This window comes from Polistes dominula, unplaced genomic scaffold, assembly GCF_049000335.1.
Source record: "Polistes dominula isolate Pdom_NZ unplaced genomic scaffold, Pdom_raw_medaka contig_75, whole genome shotgun sequence".
NCBI classification, from domain to species: domain Eukaryota; kingdom Metazoa; phylum Arthropoda; class Insecta; order Hymenoptera; family Vespidae; genus Polistes; species Polistes dominula.
The window spans coordinates 2023629-2043872 of record NW_028301003.1 but is presented as its reverse complement, the minus strand read 5'-3'; the positions used below and the strand labels follow the sequence as shown (position 1 = coordinate 2043872).

The window sequence follows — 20244 nt, the reverse complement described above, 5'->3', positions numbered from 1 at the left end:
CACGTCAAATTTGACGTGGACCCCGACTTTTGACCCCGACCCCTTTCGATTTGGCTGGAAATTTTTTTTTTATCCTATTCTACCCTGTGAAAAACAATTTTCAGAATTTTTTGCAAATTTTTTTACCAAACCCCCCAAAAATTATTAATTTTTGAAAAAATGGCTCTTTTTTTGTAAATGACTATAACTTTTTCAAAATTCAGCCTACTGGGACGTTTTTTTTTTTTTTGACATTTTTGTTTTTAAATGTACTTTTCAGAAAAAAAATACAAAATAATTTGAAAATTATATATTAATTCATAAAATTTTCGCATTTGTTTGAGAAAAGTCGTTATTTTCTCGAAGTTCGCCATTTTTCATTTTTTTTTGTTTTATTTTCTCAAAAAAAAACTTCGACTTATTCTGCGATTATCCCCGCCAATCCCAGAGTGGGCCGAGTTGATATTTTATTTTTTTTATTTGATTGAAAAAAAATTTTTCAATTTTCAAAATTTTAAATGTTTTCTTTTTTTTTTGAAAAACTTCGTTTTTTGAGACCATAAATTAAATATATAATATTGTAAAATTGTTTAATCGAATTGGTCGAAGTTTTTTTTTAGAAAATAAGAAAAAAAAATGAAAAATGGCGAACTTCGAAAAAATAACGACTTTTCTCAAACAAATGCGAAAATTTCATCAATTTTATAATTTTCAAATTATTTTGTATTTTTTTTTCTGAAAAGTACATTTAAAAACAAAAATTTAAAAAAAAAAATAAAACGTCCCAGTAGGTTGAATTTTGAAAAAATTATAGTCATTTACAAAAAAAAGAGCCATTTTTCAAAAATTAATAATTTTGGGGGGATTTGATAAAAAAATTTGCAAAAAATTCTGAAAATTATTTTTCACAGGGTAGAATAGGATAAAAAAAAAACTTTCAGCCAAATTGAAAGGAGTCGAAGTCAAAAGTGGCCGATTTTACGTGGAATGTCCCATATATATGTATATATATATATTGATTTTTTAGATACACGTGTGAATATAGAAAGAAATAAACAAGAATGAAAAGAAGAATAAAGAAATAATTAAAGAATGAGGGTATAGGAACATCATTCATGAACTATTATATACATAAGCATTCATTTAAGGCTTCTAATACATATTAACGTCTTCGATTTTAGTATTTTCTCGTGCTACCTCGAACTACAATCCTCTGTTTGGTGTTAGTCTCGTCGTGTTGTTTACACTCAAATCATATTCCTTCAATTTTATTCTTCTTTTCTTTTTTTTTCTTTCTTTCTTTTTTTTATTCTTCATTTTCTAATTACATTAGTATTTTCTAATGAAATTAGTACTATTAAACATCAATGTTTAGTAGTAAAGTTCAAGTTTCATTGAATGTAAATATCATTTGATCTTTGAACTCTTAAAACAATTCTTAAAAGATAAGATAGTTTAAAATAATCTTTATGAAGATATTAACAATTTATTTGTTAATATAATTGTTAATTTATAACAATATATAAATTTTAGTAAAAATACAAAATGATTAATGATTGAATATACATTGAAGTGTTCATTTGAATTAACATTCATTTTGGTTTCTTTTCTTTTTTTTTTTTTTTAGTCATTCATTAATTCGAATTTTTGTTTGATCTTATATCAAAAATTAATTTAATTTACACATTGTATAAAATATAATTGTACACGTATATATATATATAAATAAATATATTTACAATTTATATATTTTTAGTTTCAAACATATTTACAATATGGCTTCGTGTAAAATTGATTAATTGAATATACGTTATACGAATGGAACTAGGAATTACATAGAAGATTCAGTAAACGGGCTAATCTGATATAAACAACAGCAGACAACGTGCGATAAGCCATGATCGAAACCGCCCCCTAAACACGTATGGTAATCCAACTTGGCTACCAACGCCATGACTAACATATTTCAACGAAGATCAGTGCTGTTATACATCACAGTGTTCCTTTATGAACAATCAATAAATAATATATTGTTATAGTTAATAATAATAATATAATAAATAACACGAGTGATGAAAATATTTGACAAATTTTTTCAAAACAATCGAAGAAAACACGAGGTATCGAAAAGAATGAGAAAAATGACGACTAAGAAGAAAACTGTTGTTGGAAAACATTATTCTGGATTACAACATCTTCCTAAGGATGATTTTTTATTTGGTGATAATAAAAAAACATCAAAACGAATCAGACGAAAACGCACGGTACGTTTTTCTTCTTCTTCTTCTTCTTCTTCTTCTTCTTCTTCTTCTTCTTGTTAATAAAATGAACAATTTACAAATAAAATTAGAAAGATTATGAATCAAAGTATAATTATCAAAATGTTTAATCTTTTTTTATACAACTTGATTGTTATTCAATTAATGAATTTGTGTGATATAAACGATCGATTAATTTTCATTGTTTTTTTTTTTTTTTTTTTTTATTTGATTTACTTTCTTACATATTGTTGACGTTGATTTTGTATGTAAGATAACACTTAATTGGATGTACATATGAGGAAGCTCGTAATTTAATTGAATGCAAGTTAATTAGACGCATTATAAGAAATTCTTCCTCAGTTTTACTTTAAGAAATGATTGCAGTAATGAGGGAAAATTATATTTGCCAATCTTGATGGTAAATATTGCTGTTCTTTTAAATACTCGTAAGATAAAGTTCACTGATACATTTTTCAAAAGATTAATAGAAAAAACAATGTGTTAATAGAAACATTTTCTTGTTATTTTCATTCCTACGAATGATCAGAAAATGATAGAAATTAAATTGCAAATTTTTTTTATTATTTAAGATTAAATTATGGAACTAAAATTGGATTTTATTTCATTAATATTTTGAAAATATTAAAATAAAAATATTAAAGTTAAAAATTATAAATATTATTAATTTATAATTTAATATTAAAAATATTAATTTTATATTAATTTATATATTTATATTTATATTGATATTTAAAAAAAGTGAAAATATGAAAATATTCAAATAATACTTTTATAATTAAACATTTGTTTTATAACCTAACTTTACTCATAAATAAAAGGTTTCTTTTCTAATACTCTAGTTAGTATACCTTGCGAGATAAGCTGATTAAGGCTTTACCATAATAATACATCCGCATTCTTATGACAACGTAGAAGAAATAAAAAGAATAGTGCCAATTTATGTCACTTCTAACTAATTTATTACACACGAATTATTTTTCAACAAAAATTTCACACCTAATCTACAAACATTTTCTATGTGTAATTTATGTTATTAAAAAAAACAAAAATTAAGTTTACATTTTTACCAACAAATAATCAACGCAAAATAAATAATTTATAATTCATCGATTTGATATGCAAATTTCTTTTATAATTGTTTTGAATTGTTACAAAAACAATCGCCCACTTGACCATTTATATTCTTACGAAAGTTAAATGCGAGATATCGATCTGCAAAGTTGCAACACAACAGGTATTTGGCCTCTCAAGGACGTTCAGTGTTTAATCTGGTAGATACCGGAAGTTACTTATTATGATTGTATATAGGAAACTATAGTAAGTTTTCATTTGTCTGGCCTCTTCTAATAATTATTCAAATTTTGACAACGAAACGATGAAACGATGATGATACTAAAAAGAGAAAAAGAGACAAACATATAGGATTGAGCCTGTGAGAGAATGAGATAGAAGACATTATGCATGTGTTACTTATTTTCGTGGTCTCCTCTTTATGCGGTGCTTCGTAATCCCCACTCCTGATAACTAAGTGTTGCAGATGTGTGTGTTTGTATGTGTAGACTCATATTATCTCTCTCACACACACACACACACTTCAAAATATTAGTTAGTTCTTCAACTAGCCGCTAGACTATCCACGTTTCTCATAAACAAAGCTATTTCATAGTCTGTAAATAAAACTGCAGCATTAGAAAAATGTAAGGTTAGAAAGATTTAAGATAAAGAAGTAAGGAAGTAAGGAAGATATTTCAAATTCATAGAAAGACTATCTATACCTGAAAATATATTATATTTACCTAGGTTAGGTTAGGTTTGACAAACATCCATTTTTCTGTCCATTTTAATTGTTCAAATTTGGAAAGTGGTTTGTTTTTGTCAGCTACCCCCAGAATTTAGTTAAATAAATTTCGTTAAATCTTGACCCTATTCATTTAAAGGTTATTTAAGAGTAAAAGTGTTGAATTGTTTTTTTTTTCTTTTAGTTACAATTTAAGATACAAACAAATGGTTTTGGGTTAATTATTAGACTTTGTGTTAGGTGCATAGTAATAGATAAAAGATTAGAATAACAAAAGAATAGTATGATATAGACCAAAAAAAAAGGGAGAAGTATATTGAAAAAGGAGAATCTTCCAAGCAAGGGGGCTTCTCGTGTTACCTTAGATCATTTTACCTGCGACAGGAGAGGAATTACTACCTGCTGTGATAAATTCGTCTACCTGTGAATGGTTCACAATAAGAATTCCTCTACCTGCGGAAGGAAGGTTCGAATAGTTCATTGTAAAATGTATTCACACACACACACACACACACACATATATATATATATATATATGTGTACATACTAAGAAAAATTGAACTTATCTCTTTTTGGTCTTGAAACATTTCAACGTTTAGCTGAATTATTCAAAAGAAATATTTGAATGTTTAAATATTCAATATTTAATTATCATTTACTTTTCATTATCTTTTTTAGCTAGAATATTTATACATATATATATATATATATATATATATATATATATATATATATATATATATATACATACACATATATATATATATATACTGCAGAAGTGCGTAAAACTTGCAAGAGAATTCCAGTTTAGTTACGGACAACGTGATTTAAACGGCCCACTCTTGTAGTTTCCCCATTCTCCCTTTCTACCACACTCTAAAAAGAGAGAGAGAGAGAGAGAGAGAGAAAGAGAAAAAGAAAAAGTGAGAGAGAGAGAGAGAGAACCGCGTGAATCATCACTTTGGAAGGATCGGCGCGTATGCATTCCATGCCGTGTCCCAAGAAACCTATTCCAAACGAATTTCCTTCACAAGGTATATAATATGTTCAGATATTTCTCTGTGAACGGGAAACACAACAGGTAGAATAGAAGTATCTGATATATACAAGAAATAACATTTTTTTCTATATATATATATCAAAAAGTTTCTCTTTCCAAATGACTATTACTCAATAATGAATAAAATAACTACAAAAAATGATTTATAAATACGAATAAGAAAAAATTCTAAAATTCATTTAGGAATTATTTGAAGATACACGTGGGTAAATGTTACCCAAAATGAAGAAATTTTAAGTGATACAAAATATTAGAAAAAAAAAAAAGGATATTAAAGTAGAAAAGAGTAGATACATATATATATATATATTTATGGAAAAAAAAGAATAAAAGAATAAAGAAGAAGAAGAAGAAGAAGAAGAAGAAGAAGAAGAAGAATAGAGGAAGATAGAGATACGGAAGGGAGACACACCTAAGTGCGACATCGGAGAAGAGAATTCCAGCTGGTGGTGTAAGGTGTGTCATATTCACAGAGAGTTAACGTTTCTGATTTTAAGTTGGTGTATGTAAGAGAGACACTATCTTTCATACATAAATATATAAAATACATGAATACGTATAGAATAAGACGATGAGGAGGAGGAGGAGGAGGATGAAGAAAGCCATTCCTATAGTGGTGACCCCTAGTTGCAGTCTTGCCAACTACGGACAAGTAGAATCAAGCAAAACCGGTGTTATTCTCTCTCACTCTGACCCCCCTCTCTTTTCTCTTCTCTCTTATTTTCTCTTCTTTTCTGGCATATCCCGCATATCGTACTTTCTCGTTTCTCTCTCTCTCTCTTTCTTTCTTGCCTTCTCTTTTCTTCTCTTCTCTTCTCTTCTCTTTGAAGAGTATTATACAGATACACATACACAGTGTTATATTGTGTGTAAGTGTATTCTTTGCCTACACTTGGAGAGACCTCGTCCTTCTTCAACCGACCTGCTACGGACCAGTCTACCACTTCGATAGAAGAAACAAGACACGGCTTGTATAACCAGGATTCCTTATAACGAAAGAACGTCCTTTACCTTCCTTATTCTTTTTATTCTCATTTCTCAGTTATTTTATTCTTATTCTTATTCCTCAGTTGTTTCTTCTTTTTCTTATTCTTACTCCATTTCTTTTTATTGTTAAAAACTCCTTACTGATAAAGAAGAAAGTGTGTTGTTTATCCCAGTGATATATATATATATACTTGATTATAAACTAAAAATTAAAGAAGAAAGTATAAAAAAGAAGAAGAAGGATACTCATTTGTGATTTTTCGTGACAGTGGTCGAATACTTATCTTTCTATCTCTTTCGGGATCGTTCATTCCTTCAGTTTTCTATCTCTCTCTCTCTCTCTTTCTTTCTTCATTTGGAGATGAAGCGTGGAAGAAGAGATACTGATCTTTTCAACGTTTCCTTCGGCAAGAACGACATTAATACATCGAACTTTCGACGAAGACCATACTTTAAATAAATCTGTAATATTTTACAATTTATTTTTCGTTCATTCAAATCATCATTGAAAAGTAATTAAAAAGAAAAGAAGAGATTATAAATCGAATGAAGATAGCTCATTAAGATGTTGAAAGTGAAACGAATTAGTGTTAGTGTTGGAGAAACTAAGAGATAGGAAACTTCTTTTTTTTTTTTTATAAAGAAAGAAAAAAGTGAGAAAGAGATAGTGTGTGTGCGTGTGTCTACTACTATATGTATGTGTGTCCTGTGTGTGTGTGTGTGTGTGTGAGAAAAATAAATAAGAGAAGAAGATAAAAAAAAAAAAAAAAGAACGAATTGAAAGGAAGTGCATTAAAAGGGGAGGTGGATCAATGAACTGTGATGATTATTATTCTTTTTGAGATGATCGTATTTTTGTTTATTAAATAATTTCAGAGAATTCGAAGACTGATTAGAAGAAATTTACCTTGATATTTTTTTTTTAATTGTTCTCTTGAAAAAAAAAAAAAAAGAAAAAAAAAACATTCAAGAAATTTATAAAGAAGAGTATTTTTATTACTTGATTGAAGAAATAAACGAAAATCGGAAATACTCACTGCGCACGTTTCTGCGCATTGTTTAATCTGATCGAAAAAATTCAACGCGGGAATTCTGAACAAACAAATATCTTGAGAAATTAGACATAGTTAACGTGATTTATTATCGAAGCAAAGCAAATGCATTTATTGCGTGTTAAGCACGAAACTGAAAGTATATTTCTGCCATTTTTTTTTTTTTATTCTCTTTTGAAGAAATAAAAACAAAGAAGAAGTAAAAAAAAAGTAAAATATTTATGAATTGTGTGCACATACGTACGTGTGTATGTGTATATATATATATATTCAGTAGCCGGAGAGAAAACAGGATCAATTAGCAGCCTGCTGAAGAATAAGAATAAACGTGAATCTCAGTGTCCTTGAAAGTATTGCATATTTCATCATTCGAGAAATTTTAATATTTTCTTGATGAAAATAATAATAATAAATCGTTCATTTGTAACAACGTAAATATTTGACAATCGTGTGTGAATATCTCGTCATAAGAATTAATCGATTCGATCAATATATATTTCGATTTCGATAATTGCGTATGATAAAAATGTCCGGGAATTTTAAATATTTCCAATAAGTGCCATTTGTTTGTGTTTTGTTTTCATTTGATGCACGACAAAGATATTCGTTTAAAACAAATCAAAAAAGTATTAAGAAATACATTGTTTGTGTGGGTGAATAAAATATTGTGTTAGTATTGTTTACAAGTGTGTGAGTGTTGTGTGGAGGAGGAAGAAGAATAATTAATTAGATAGTGGGTTTAGAGGTTAATCATGTTTCTTGGATCATTCGTAAGAACGTCTTGACGTTGTCATCATCAACATAACCATTATCGTCATTGTTGTTATATCGCGATTTAAATTTTATTAATTAAATATAAACACACACACACATACACAACGAAAGATGGATAGAAACGATAGTAGTATTGGAAGTGGTACCAATGGGAATTGTCACGTCGGAAATTCAGGATCACCATTGAATTCCTCAACATCCAATCATCCACAAACCCTTCATAATTCTTCAACCGGATTGGACAGTCAGGTAGTTCGATTTAATCGAATATTTATCGAAATTGATATATCGTATTTTCTATTTGAAAATTTCACAAGAAAATATATATTTGTTTTGTTTTTTTATATTCCCATTAAAAATAATACGTACGATCGTAAATTGATCTTACAATTAGATAAGAATAAAGTCTAAAAAAGGGCCTAGGGTGGAATACAAAAGATCGTCGTGAGACCAAACTCCATTGTTTACGACTTTAAAAGCGAAACAAAGGAGGGCGGCGGCGGGGGGAGGGCGGCGGGAGACGGGGAGAGGGGATGCAACTCGTTAGCGTATTATTTTTACGCGGTAATTTTAAACAAGTTAACTCGTTTACAATGTGAACGTATATTTAAATGATTCATTTAAAATTAAAATATGTTCTTTCGTATCAATTTATAATTAACCAAAAATTAATTAGTATAGAAATTGTTTTCAAAAGAGAAAATATTTTTACTGACAAAATAAATAATTTATTTTCTAGAATAAAAAAAAAGAAAATAAGGTTCTTTGTAATTTTAATAATTGCATAACTAAAAGAAAAAGAAAAAAACTATGACCATATATATATAAATAAATATGTAAATATATATGCACGTTTAAATTCCTTTCGATATAACTTAAATCATTTTGCATTCCAGAAGAGAATCGTGTCGTAAATACTCCGCGTAGGAGAAAACCTTCGTGCTTGCAATTTAGAAAGAGAAAGACTTATTCGATCTATGTACTTTTAAAACTATGTGTACACACCACCAACTCTATTTACTTGCATGTTTTTACTACCAGCGCTATTTCGCTACGTGAAACTTTTTAAGGAATTATTTAACCATTAGCATACCGATGTGTACCGATTAGAAGTAAAAGAAAATAGAAAAGAAAAAACACATCCAACTAGGACACGGTCTGTACTGAATACTGTCAACGTTCTATTGAATTCTAAGAAAAGTATTATATATACTCCCTTTTGAAGTATATAAATTCCCTCATCCCTATGTCAGACGATACGCTTGAATCTTTCTTCGAAGAAAGTCCCTCATTATATTCCTCATTTTAACGCTTCGTAAATTACACTGTATTACTAGAACATTTTCAAAGATATTCAAGAAACTTACATGCACTAATTTTACGCTTTATTCCTGCTTAAAGTATCCTGTACATTATTAAATTTCAACAACGTTTAATTTCTTATATTACTTATTAAAAAAAAAAAAAAGAACCTCACGTTTATCAAACGATAGATATCAAGTAAATTTAATACCGTCGCAAATAGTTCGATTTAAATTTGAACGCCATCTTGTCGAATAACGCGCCAAATAAATTTTCAGATTTTCGCGCGATATTTGAAATGTTTATAATTTAATATTTTTTTTTGTTGTTCTTTATTTTAGAGTGGTGATAGAGGATGGGAAATTCATCAAGTGACCGTTACCAGGGTTCCTGGATATGGTTTTGGTATTGCCGTATCTGGTGGTCGTGATAATCCACATTTTACCAATGGTGACCCAGCTATTGCAATCTCCGACGTTTTGAAGGCCGGACCTGCGGAAGGAAAGTTGCAGTGAGTAATATTTCTTCTTGAGAAGAAGAAGAAGAAGAAGAAGAAGGAAAAGAAGAATAATAAGACTTACAAAAACGGTTGTTCACAGTCTAGCCTGAGGCAATCTGTTCAAGCTCTTTCATCTTGAACGAAAAAAAGTATAACAAAAAAAAAGAAGAGAAAGAAAACGTTTCTACAGACTCTATTTAATGTCTTCTTTCTCTTCATCATTCTATAAACCGTTTAAATTCTACGCCAGTTTGTTCAATAACGCGCCAAATTAATGTTTAAATTTTGGCGCGAAATTTGAAACATTTAAAAGATCGATGTGTGTTTTTTTGACCATAATAGATGCATTTAAATACTAATTAAATTATCGAACGTGAACACGTTGAAAATAGAAAGTGCAGAGTATTGCACTAGACGGTTTGAGTTTAGAAATTGTTACGATAGAATGTATGTTATCTCGTTTTATGGAGGATCGAGTTTCCATAAAAAGAATCAACGATGTTGTGTGTTGCGTTACGAATGATAAATATATACAAGTGGATTGTGTGTTTTTAGGGTAAACGATCGCATCATTTCCGCTAACGGAGTATCATTAGAAGGTGCTGATTATGGAGCAGCTGTCCGAGTTCTTCGGGACTCTGGATCGACCGTTTTATTGGTCGTTAAACGAAGAGCTTCGTCGAACTCATCAACTTGCCAAGGCAATTCTGCTCCTCAAACTCATCGGCTTACTCTCACGAGAAATAATAAAAAAGATGGTAAGAATAGGGTTGTAGAAAATTGAACAACTCAAAGTTTCTTTGTAAACCCTTGTCACAGTTAACGAGGATGATCATTCATAATGATTATCATCTAATACAAAATTTCTTTTCAATTTTGTAGATTTTGGTATTGTATTGGGTTGTCGATTGTACGTGAAGGAAGTTACTAGAGAAAACACCGGTGTTAAACCTGGTGATATTTTAACAAGAATAAGTGGTATTGCAGCTGATAATATGAGTTTAAAGGAAGCAAGAAAATTAATGGATCAATGCAAAGACCGATTGTCCATCGTTATTACAAGAGATTCTTCTTGTTGTCATGTCCAACAACAAGTTAAAACCGATAGCGGAGAGTATTTATCTGGTGCTAGTTATAGCAGCCAAAATTTATACGTTCCACCACCAACCAGACAACCGTTGGAAGATAAAAGTAATTTGGTACCAAGAGGACGTTCCAGAGGTCCTTTAATGGATGTTTCTTTGAGTCAATTAGATTTACCAGCAACACCAACGGTTGATCCACCTAGGCCACCTCCTCCAAGGCCTGAAGGTAAACTTCTGTTTTGACTTTTACTTAAATCTTTGTGTATTTTGGTAATTTTATAATATTAATCTTTAATTTATAGATTATTATAGTTCGCGAAGACAAATGTACGATGAAGATTCTATCACACATAGAACGAAACAACCAATGTAAGTGCTACCTTCATATAAAAATCATGTTAGGATTTGTTAGTATCTAATTAAAGAAATAATTATTAATAAAAATTCGATTTCTAGGCCGGATCCTCGATTCATTACATTCCAAAAAGAAGGTTCAGTAGGTGTACGATTATGTGGAGGAAATGAAACTGGCGTTTTTGTAACAGCAGTTCAAACTGGAAGTCCAGCATCTCTTCAAGGCCTTCAACCGGGAGATAAAATTTTAAAAGTAAGCTTTGTCCTCGAACCCTCCCATTAATCTGGGACTTGGGACAAATGTAATTTAAAAAAAAAAAAAGTGAATACCATTTCATACTGATATTTTGTTGGAATGATTAAATAGGTAAATGACATGGATATGAAAGGTGTAACCAGAGAAGAAGCTGTATTGTTTCTTCTTAGTCTTCAAGAACAAATTGATTTGATAGTACAACATCGACGTCAGGAATATGATCAAATTGTTGCATCTGGCAGAGGTGATTCGTTTCATATAAAGTAAGTTTACTTAACAAAAATTTCTTTATAAATATTTCTTAATTTAAACATTAGTAGAAAAAGAAAGTATTTAATGTAATATAAAAATTATTTGTGTGTGAATATTTTGATCAGGACACATTTTCATTACGAACAACCTGAGAAAGGAGAGATGAGTTTTCGTAGCGGTGATGTCTTTCACGTGATAGACACACTTCATAATGGAGTTGTAGGTTCTTGGCAAGTATTTAGAATTGGAAGAAACAATCAAGAAGTACAGAAAGGTATTATTCCAAACAAAGCACGTGCCGAGGAACTTGCAACTGCACAATTCAATGCCACGAAGAAGGAATTGAGTGCTAGCGAGAGTAGAGGTAGCTTTTTTCGAAGAAGAAGAAGTAGTCACAGACGTTCTAAATCTTTGGGAAGGGTAAGATAAGAAGAACATTGTTATCTTCTTAATAGAATACACGTTTAATAGTTTTCTTTTAAATAATAATAATTATTATTATTTATTTAGGATCATTGGGACGACGTGGTATTTTCTGACAGCGTCAGTAAATTTCCAGCTTATGAACGTGTGATACTTCGACATCCAGGATTCGTTAGACCTGTTGTACTGTTCGGTCCAGTTGCTGATCTCGGTAGGGAAAAATTACTCAAGGATTTTCCCGACAAATTTACCTCCCCACGTGAGTAAATCGAAGTGAGTCGTTAAATTTTCATAATACATATCATACATCATTATGACCTGAGAGATGCGGTTGTTATTTTGTAGAAATGGAAAGTCAAATGGAAGAAAGTGGTAGTAAAAATACTAAATCGTCTGGTATTATACGTTTGAGTGCCATTAGAGAAGTCATGGATAGAGGAAAACACGCTCTATTGGATATTACACCTAATGCTGTTGATCGACTTAATTATGCTCAGTTTTATCCCATTGTGATATTTTTAAAAGCTGAAACTAAACAAGTCATCAAAGAAATGCGAGCGGGTGTTCCCAAGTAAGTTTTTCAACTAATTAACCCTTTGCACCTGGTAGATTTAAATGGCAACTCGAGAGGCGCCGATACGGCACCCGCCGGCTGATTTCAAGTCTTTTGTTACTCTATCTGCTTTTTTACGATTTGTGATAAGATATACTTAAAGATAATACTTAAAGGGCCGAAAAGGGACTGTATAAGGTTTGCTCTGATCATAATACACGTGAAGGTAGGCGAGAAGCAACATATTATTGTCATACATGTCCTTATAAACACCTAGGATGCATCTTGAGTATATAATAAGTAAATTGTTGAAATTTGATTATTTGTATATACGTTTGTTTGTTTATAAATGATTTTAAAGTACATGTGTAAAATGTTTCCCTAATTTGGCCGAAATCGAATTAACAGAGATAATCATGACTCTTTGTTAATAAACAAATAATATTGCTATTATAAATTGAGATGTAAAGTATCCTATCTTTCAAGTTGGATGTAACTGCATACAGTGTGCAAAATTTGATTAAAATCGGTTCAGTAGTTTAAGAGTCCATTGCGGACAAACAACGTGACACGTAATTTATATATATTACGATAAGATAAGATATATATATATATATATGTTTCTATAAATTATGTTGTTATTTGAATATTTTCAGATCAGCGCACAAAAGTAGCAAAAAGCTTTTAGAACAATGTCAGAAATTGGATAAAATTTGGGGACACATATTTAGCGCTGTTATAACATTAACAACTCCTGAAGCATGGTATCGTAAATTAAGAGAATTAATAGATCGTCAACAACAGGGATCTTTATGGATGAGTCAAACAAAGGTATTATTTAATATTATTAATTACATTCTTGCTTGTAATCAAGATATTCATATTTGTTACTGTCAGATATTTAAATATATTTTGTTAATAATCATTTTGAAAATATCAGCTATATCTATAAAGTATCAGGGCTGGGGGTGGGGGGTTGAAAAGTAATGTCGTTACTACGCATGTCAAATTATTTCTAATATTTTAAATCAAAAAATCGATTGATATTAAAAATTTGTATACCAGATAGTAAAAAAAAGGTTGTTAATAACCTTTGTGATTAATTAATTTAATTATTGATTAATAATAAAAACTTTTGTTTGAATGTTGAGATTAACAAGTGACATTACTTTCTGGTCAACCTAACAGAATTAAAACTGACATTGACAAATTTTATGAAAAAAAAAAAAGAAAAAATGGGCATTATTTATGAAATTGATTGAAAGATTTGTTGATAAAAAAAAAAAAAAACAGATCTGCGTTTAAATAATATGAGTCTGTTGATTGTAGCCAATATGTAGCCGATTTACGAATTCAGATCTATACCTCTCACCTTATCCTTCGCATAATATCCCACAATCTCCTTTAGCATCATTTTTTGAAGATGAAGTATACATCGATCAAAATAAAAATAATACTTCCTTTTTATCACCCTATTCTTATATCTCTGCAATAGAACATAATTCATCATTCACATCCTTACCCCATACATCAGATGTCATCCGTGAGCAATTTTTCGGCTACATATAAAAATCCCATTAACATTCCCATTAGATATTATAACATATCAATTAACTTTTAATATTCTAAACTTTGTTTTTGTCTTAAGTTTTTCGTTGAAAACGTATGTTTTTAATTGTTAAATAAATATTGTGTCAACTTTGTGTGCCATTAATGATTGCCACAAATCTTAACAAGCATGCGCTCATTAAAATTATCATTGAATAAATAAATATATATATATATATATTTGAATTTAATGTAAAATGCCCAAAAATTTATTGTGAATTAATATACTCATCAATTAGTAGATCTATAAGATCTTAAAACAATTGCATAATACTTTTTTCATTATTATATTACAAATTATATTACATGCATACAAATGAATCATAATACCTTGTATGCATGTATTATTTTTTGTTTACTATGAACAACAACATTAAAATTATATTGAAATATTATATATAATCTTTTGTTATATTAAATATTAAATTATGCTGCACAAAAATTAAATATCACAAGTTTAAAAAATATTGATAGATATACGTCATCATTATAATACTAACCTATAAATGCACTATTAAAAAAATAATATACTTATGCAACTATATTATTATATTATTCTATGTTTATATATCTATCGTAATCGTTGTGATGTTACCTTATATTAAATTAGTTATTATAAATACACCTAAATGTGTAATGTAATTGTTCATGTAATGTTTTGTCCTTTGTGTCATATGATCGTAGCCGGAAGAAGCCCTCTCGGATGACTTCCTATTCCCGATGACATCTCGCCTCTCCTACGCTTCCTCTCCGGAGAGTGATCTGGAATTAAGCCCTGCACCTGCTCTTCCTGGAACATTGGGTCCACCTATACGCTTGAAGAGTAGTTCAGATCCAAGTATTGCTACGCAAGACGATACAACAGCACCACCTCCATATTCTACAAATTATCAAGTAAGTTTCAATTGTTGTTAATAATAAAGAATATAATTATGAACACATAGAATAATAACCAAGACAACATTTGTTTATTTAGCAATCTTTCGAACAACATAAAAGAAGATCTCAACAAGGTGGTGTTGGAGACAGCAAATATGGTTTTTCATTATCAGGACAAACAAGTAATCAATCTGGTTCCCCGGAATATCTTGGAACATCGTTTGAACCTAGATCACCTCATCACAGTCCACCAGATTTACCACCAAGAATTGATAGAAATATTAAACCAACTAATCAAACAACTAGAGGAACTGTACGCTCTACTCAAGAAAGACTCATCAGCAAAGCTGATTCCGTTTTGGATGTTGCTAATTATATTAACGCGTCACCTCACAAAGTCAATGCTACATCGTCCCTTGAAAGGACACAAACAAAAACGGTAAGTTTTGAAAATTCTATGGATAATATAAATGAACATTTTTAAAAATCATTTTGAACTTTTACAGGGAAGTTACGATAGTATGTCTTCATATGACTCGTATAATAACAACACTAATGGTAATCCAAGTTATGCTGGTGTGAATCTGAACACATCGACGAATCGTTTAGGCCCAAATGTACCTGATGATTTAAAAAGTAGTGGTATGTCGGCTAGAGCTCATGATCCGTACAGATTTACAAGATCTACAGCTCAACCTATTCCTACTCAAGATTCTCAACCTACCAGAACAGATTATGCCAAATATAGGTAAGTGAATCATGTGTTTATAATTTAAAAACAAATACAATATCTTTGTATGGAATTATAATAGGAAAATTCATGTCATAAATAAGCATTGTCTTCCTATAGGGTGATGGCACGAGCACCTCGTCCATTAAGAAGAGCTTGTAGAATATATATATCAAGTAGAGATACATTAGTTTAAATTAGAAATACCTACATGATAACCTAATTTTCCTATTAGTTATTTTCCTGCACCCCCAAGTAAGCTAGAAATGTGTTGCTTTGTATATTTATAGCAGGACGACAGACTACAAACCAATAACAATTCCACAAAACAAACCGGGTGGATCATACAAACCAGTACCACCGCCAAAGCCTAAGAATTACAGGCCACCGCAAACAACAACTTTAGTAGGAGATGAAAATAATGGAAGTAACAATAATAATGGAAATGCTGGTAACAATGGTGGTGGTAGTAACAGTTCTGCGAGTTATCAGCATACCAAAAGTTATTCTATTGCAACTTCGCACGTACATAATGGAGTAAGTATAACAATATTATTATCATTATTATTATTATTATTGATAGGTGATAAGAAAAATGTCATAGTTTTCAACTTCCATTTTAGGTAGAAAATAATAATAGCAACGTTAGACGCAACAACAGTCAGTATTATTATAATATTCCACCACCCACACGTCATAATGAGAATAATCAACCGGTTAATACGCATCATAATCACAGCCACATAACACCACCTATACATAGTCATAGTTTGAGTCATACTCATCCTCACTCTAGTCCTCCTGTGACTTCTCATTCTCATTCTAACAGTGCTGGTCAAATCAATCTCAGTTCAACTCATAATCGAAACAACGTTGTCAGTCATAATGGTTTCAATCATAATAGTAACAATCATGGAAGTGGAAACCAAACTTATGCTGCTTCTGGTGGTTCGAATCATAATAATAGAGAACCTAATGGTTTAGATTTAGCTGGAAGCAGGGAACAAAGAGGTAGTGCCTTTGAACTTTATCGTAAACCTGTACATCATTATAATATTAGGTAAATTTACGATGTTATTATTATATTCGTAATTAAATTCTAATGGTTTTTATTAATCTATAGATATATTAAGTATAAATAAATGTTATAGATAAATGATAATATTATTAATATTATTATTATTATAATTACAATTAATCACGCAATGATATATAAATGTAGTGAAAATTAAGTAAACAAAATAGAAACAATCACCACACATCTGCCTTAAAAACTACCTCTGTATAATAAAAGATTGGCGAAGAAATAGTTAGCAATGTATTTTATACAATTGGTTTTTATATATATATATATAATACATGTAATAATTAATTAAGGTATGGTGCGAGATAATCCTCTTTCCGCTTTGATTGATAGATTTATTTCAAATCTATATTTGTATTTTTATTATTATTATTATTACTTATAATAATCTATTCTACGCAATAATTGATTATTTCTAATGATGATGATGATGATCATGATGATGGATGACATTGCATTGATTGTTATTGCATTTAAATGATTAATTAATTATATATGACAAAAAAAAACCCTATGACATGTGATATATATAATTAAAAGTAAAACACATTGAGTGACAAATGATTCCATTGTATGACTTCGCTTAAACAAGTTTTATATGTTTATTTATTTTGAATGTTAACCAGTTAAGTGTGGCGATGATCTGAAGAGCCGCAGAGAGCGCGCTCTGGTGTGTGTTGCGATAATCAAGCGATGACGGGTATAGTCGTCAAACAGAGAGTAAGTGGCGCTCTGTTAAAATATTGGATAGTCAAAAAGGACGATTTTATTTTACAAAATGAACAATTTTGTTAATAATGTATACACACAGTTTCTTAATACGAACATATATTTATACATAACTAGATGACCCAACAAACGTTGTTTTACCATATAAATTATTACCTTATATCGCCATCTGTTAGAATCTTATCGAACTAACAGAAATAATCATGACTCTAATTAATTAATAAACAAATAATTCGCAATAAAATAATATTGCGATTATAAATTGAGATATAAACTATCCTATCTTTCAAGTTGGATGAAACTGCACACAGTGTGTAAAATTTTATTAAAATTGATTCAATAGTTTAGGAGTCCATTGCGGACAAACAACGTGAAGTTAAAAATTTATTCTCGACTTTTCTATTCATCTCTAAACATTTTTAACATATTAAAATTTACGAATATAATTTAATTTTCGTTATCAAAATTACAATTTAAATATCAAATTGTAACAAAATTTTACTCATGACGAATATAGACGTCAAACACGCTTAACTGGTTAAAAAATTCACGATGAAAAATCATATTCTTCTTCCAAAGAGAATTCTTCAAGTATTTTCTTTAAAAATAAAAAATAAAAAAATATACAAAACTTATCAAATAAAATTAAAATAATTATATATATATATATATATATATATTTATGTTTATATTATATAAATATTAGATCATCATTTTATAATATACTTTATAATGATCGCATAAATATCGTTGTATTGATTATAAAGTTATTATTGAGATAAATAAAATGATTAAAATTAGTAATGAAATTAAAATGAAAAGAAAAGAAAAGACAATGAAAACAAAAATACAAAAATACAAAAATCAATTATTCTCTGACAAGTATTAAAATGATTTATTATATATAATTAATTTATAAAAAAAAAAAAATTGATATGAATCAGCTGATAATATAATAAGTAGTTATTAAATCAACTGATGATTTATGACAATGTTGTATTAGTTTATTTTTTTATATTTGATTAAAAAAATCGAATTTTTTTTTTTTTCATAAATAGTTAGTTTACCATCTTAAAAATATGCCTGTAAATTTTTCGAATGAAATTCGCATTATTTATCGATTAAAAATTCATTTATGTGTTCCCCCTCAACTTGGCGCCAAATTCGAACGCTAAACTTTGAACACGTTTTTCTCGAAACGAATTTTTTTCAAACTGTGCTGTAAAGCTAACTCAAATAAGTTTCAACCGATTCTTATGAAATTTAGCACACATGTTCTTTACAGTATTAGCTTCTAGTTGAACTTTAAAAATGCCAGAAAAATTTTCCAAAATTGCCATTTTTGATCCAAAAACCGTTAAAAAAAAAAGGATCAAAAATCAGACTTTTTTGTCTGAGTCGTGTCAATTTACGATTTTGTGACTTTTTAATTTTTCCTTAGTTCAACTAGAAGATACATGTTTTATGAACGTGCTTCGACCCTTTTTTTGAAATTTTAGATTGCTGTAACTAAAGCTAAAAATCGCCATGATTGATGCGTTTCGTCGCGAGAGTCTCAGGAGATTAGTTACTACGGCAGCCATTTTGAAAAAAAAAAAAGAAAAAAAAAATCAGATTCTTATAATTTAATATGTAATGAATAAACATGCTGAGTTTCAAAACGATTCATTTATTCCTTCCATTTTAAATAAGCCTCTGAAAATAATACGGTCAAAATTTAGGCGTTTACATGTATCGCCGGCCTTAAAAAAGAGACAAACAAACAAATTTTGGAAAATTGATAAACAATAAATATATAATGAATTACCTGATGGTTTATTCACGTTTTATGTATATATTATTCAATTATATTATTATACAGTAATTTTTTTTTTTTGTAATTTACGTAAATAGTACAATTACACACACACACACCTACCCTTAACTCTTCACTTCTTTTTATTTTTTTTTTTTTAATTCATAGATAAAATTCTATTTTAATATTTGTCATTTTTATTATTATATTTTAAATATTTTATTTTACATTCAAGCTGATATATTTATATCCATTATACACATTTTTAATTAATTTAAACAAAAAAAAAAAAAAAACAAGAAAAAAAAGGACATTTCTTACATATATTAATAATCAATCACGTTTAACTGCTCTCATTTTTTTTTTTTTTTTGTATAAAAATACAAATTCATATATATATATAGATAGATAGATAGATTTATTATTTGAAACAAAAAAACAAGAAAAAAAAAAGAAGAAGAAGAAACCAAGCACGTGAAGATTAATAAAAGCTTGAACAAATAATAATAATAATAATAATAATAATAATTAAATTTGTAAAATTATTCGACATATTCATCGTCAATGTGTGAGAGATAGTACAGTTAGTGTCTTTTTTTTTTTCCCCAAATTTATCATTTCAAATAATACAAACTCAAAGATGGTGACAATAAAATTTGAACTAATGAGAGGGATCAAACAAAGAAAATAAAATCAATAAGAGAGAGAGAGAGAGAGAGAGAGAAAAAAATTAATTAATTTTACAAACTAATAAAATTGTCTT

At 29.1% G+C, this 20244-nt stretch overlaps 1 protein-coding gene and 1 long non-coding RNA gene across 9 annotated transcripts; one reads left to right on the top strand and one right to left on the bottom strand.

Annotated features, from left to right (window-relative positions):
• Nucleotides 1-1747: 1747 nt before the first annotated feature.
• pyd (zonula occludens-like protein polychaetoid) lies at nucleotides 1748-20195 on the top strand. Of its 4 annotated transcripts, none has more exons than XM_089174021.1 (16): nucleotides 1748-2243; nucleotides 9576-9745; nucleotides 10289-10491; nucleotides 10616-11044; nucleotides 11121-11187; nucleotides 11275-11425; nucleotides 11540-11691; nucleotides 11806-12100; nucleotides 12191-12362; nucleotides 12449-12674; nucleotides 13313-13487; nucleotides 14949-15158; nucleotides 15241-15582; nucleotides 15650-15891; nucleotides 16164-16410; nucleotides 16497-20195. In XM_089174021.1, the coding sequence occupies exons 1-16, from the start codon at nucleotides 2052-2054 to the stop codon at nucleotides 16935-16937; spliced, it is 3714 nt and encodes a 1237-aa protein (XP_089030147.1). In that variant the 5' UTR covers nucleotides 1748-2051; the 3' UTR covers nucleotides 16938-20195. The 4 variants fall into 4 exon arrangements, with proteins under 4 accessions (XP_089030147.1, XP_089030149.1, XP_089030148.1 ...); XM_089174022.1 differs by having other exon boundaries at nucleotides 1758-2243; nucleotides 16478-16638; XM_015322695.2 differs by lacking the exon at nucleotides 1748-2243 and adding an exon at nucleotides 8044-8181.
• On the bottom strand, nucleotides 3372-8407 carry LOC107067308 (uncharacterized). 5 transcript variants are annotated; one of them, XR_016177045.1, is made up of 5 exons: nucleotides 8321-8407; nucleotides 8079-8229; nucleotides 4058-6568; nucleotides 3732-3928; nucleotides 3372-3653 (listed from the first exon to the last, which is right to left on the bottom strand). It is a non-coding gene; the product is annotated as an uncharacterized LOC107067308 (long non-coding RNA). The 5 variants fall into 5 exon arrangements; XR_016177046.1 differs by having other exon boundaries at nucleotides 8302-8398; XR_016177047.1 differs by lacking the exon at nucleotides 8321-8407 and having other exon boundaries at nucleotides 8034-8094.
• Nucleotides 20196-20244: the final 49 nt, after the last annotated feature.

What these genes read in the sequence shown, in the direction of transcription:
- pyd (XM_089174021.1), top strand. Translation starts at nt 2,052, where the DNA reads ATGAAAATATTTGACAAATTTTTTCAAAACAATCGAAGAAAACACGAG. An exon ending in GTTCTAAATCTTTGGGAAGG is followed by an intron (nt 12,101 to 12,190) that starts GTAAGATAAGAA and finishes TTATTTATTTAG; the next exon opens with GATCATTGGGACGACGTGGT. An exon ending in CTTCGCACGTACATAATGGA is followed by an intron (nt 16,411 to 16,496) that starts GTAAGTATAACA and finishes CTTCCATTTTAG; the next exon opens with GTAGAAAATAATAATAGCAA.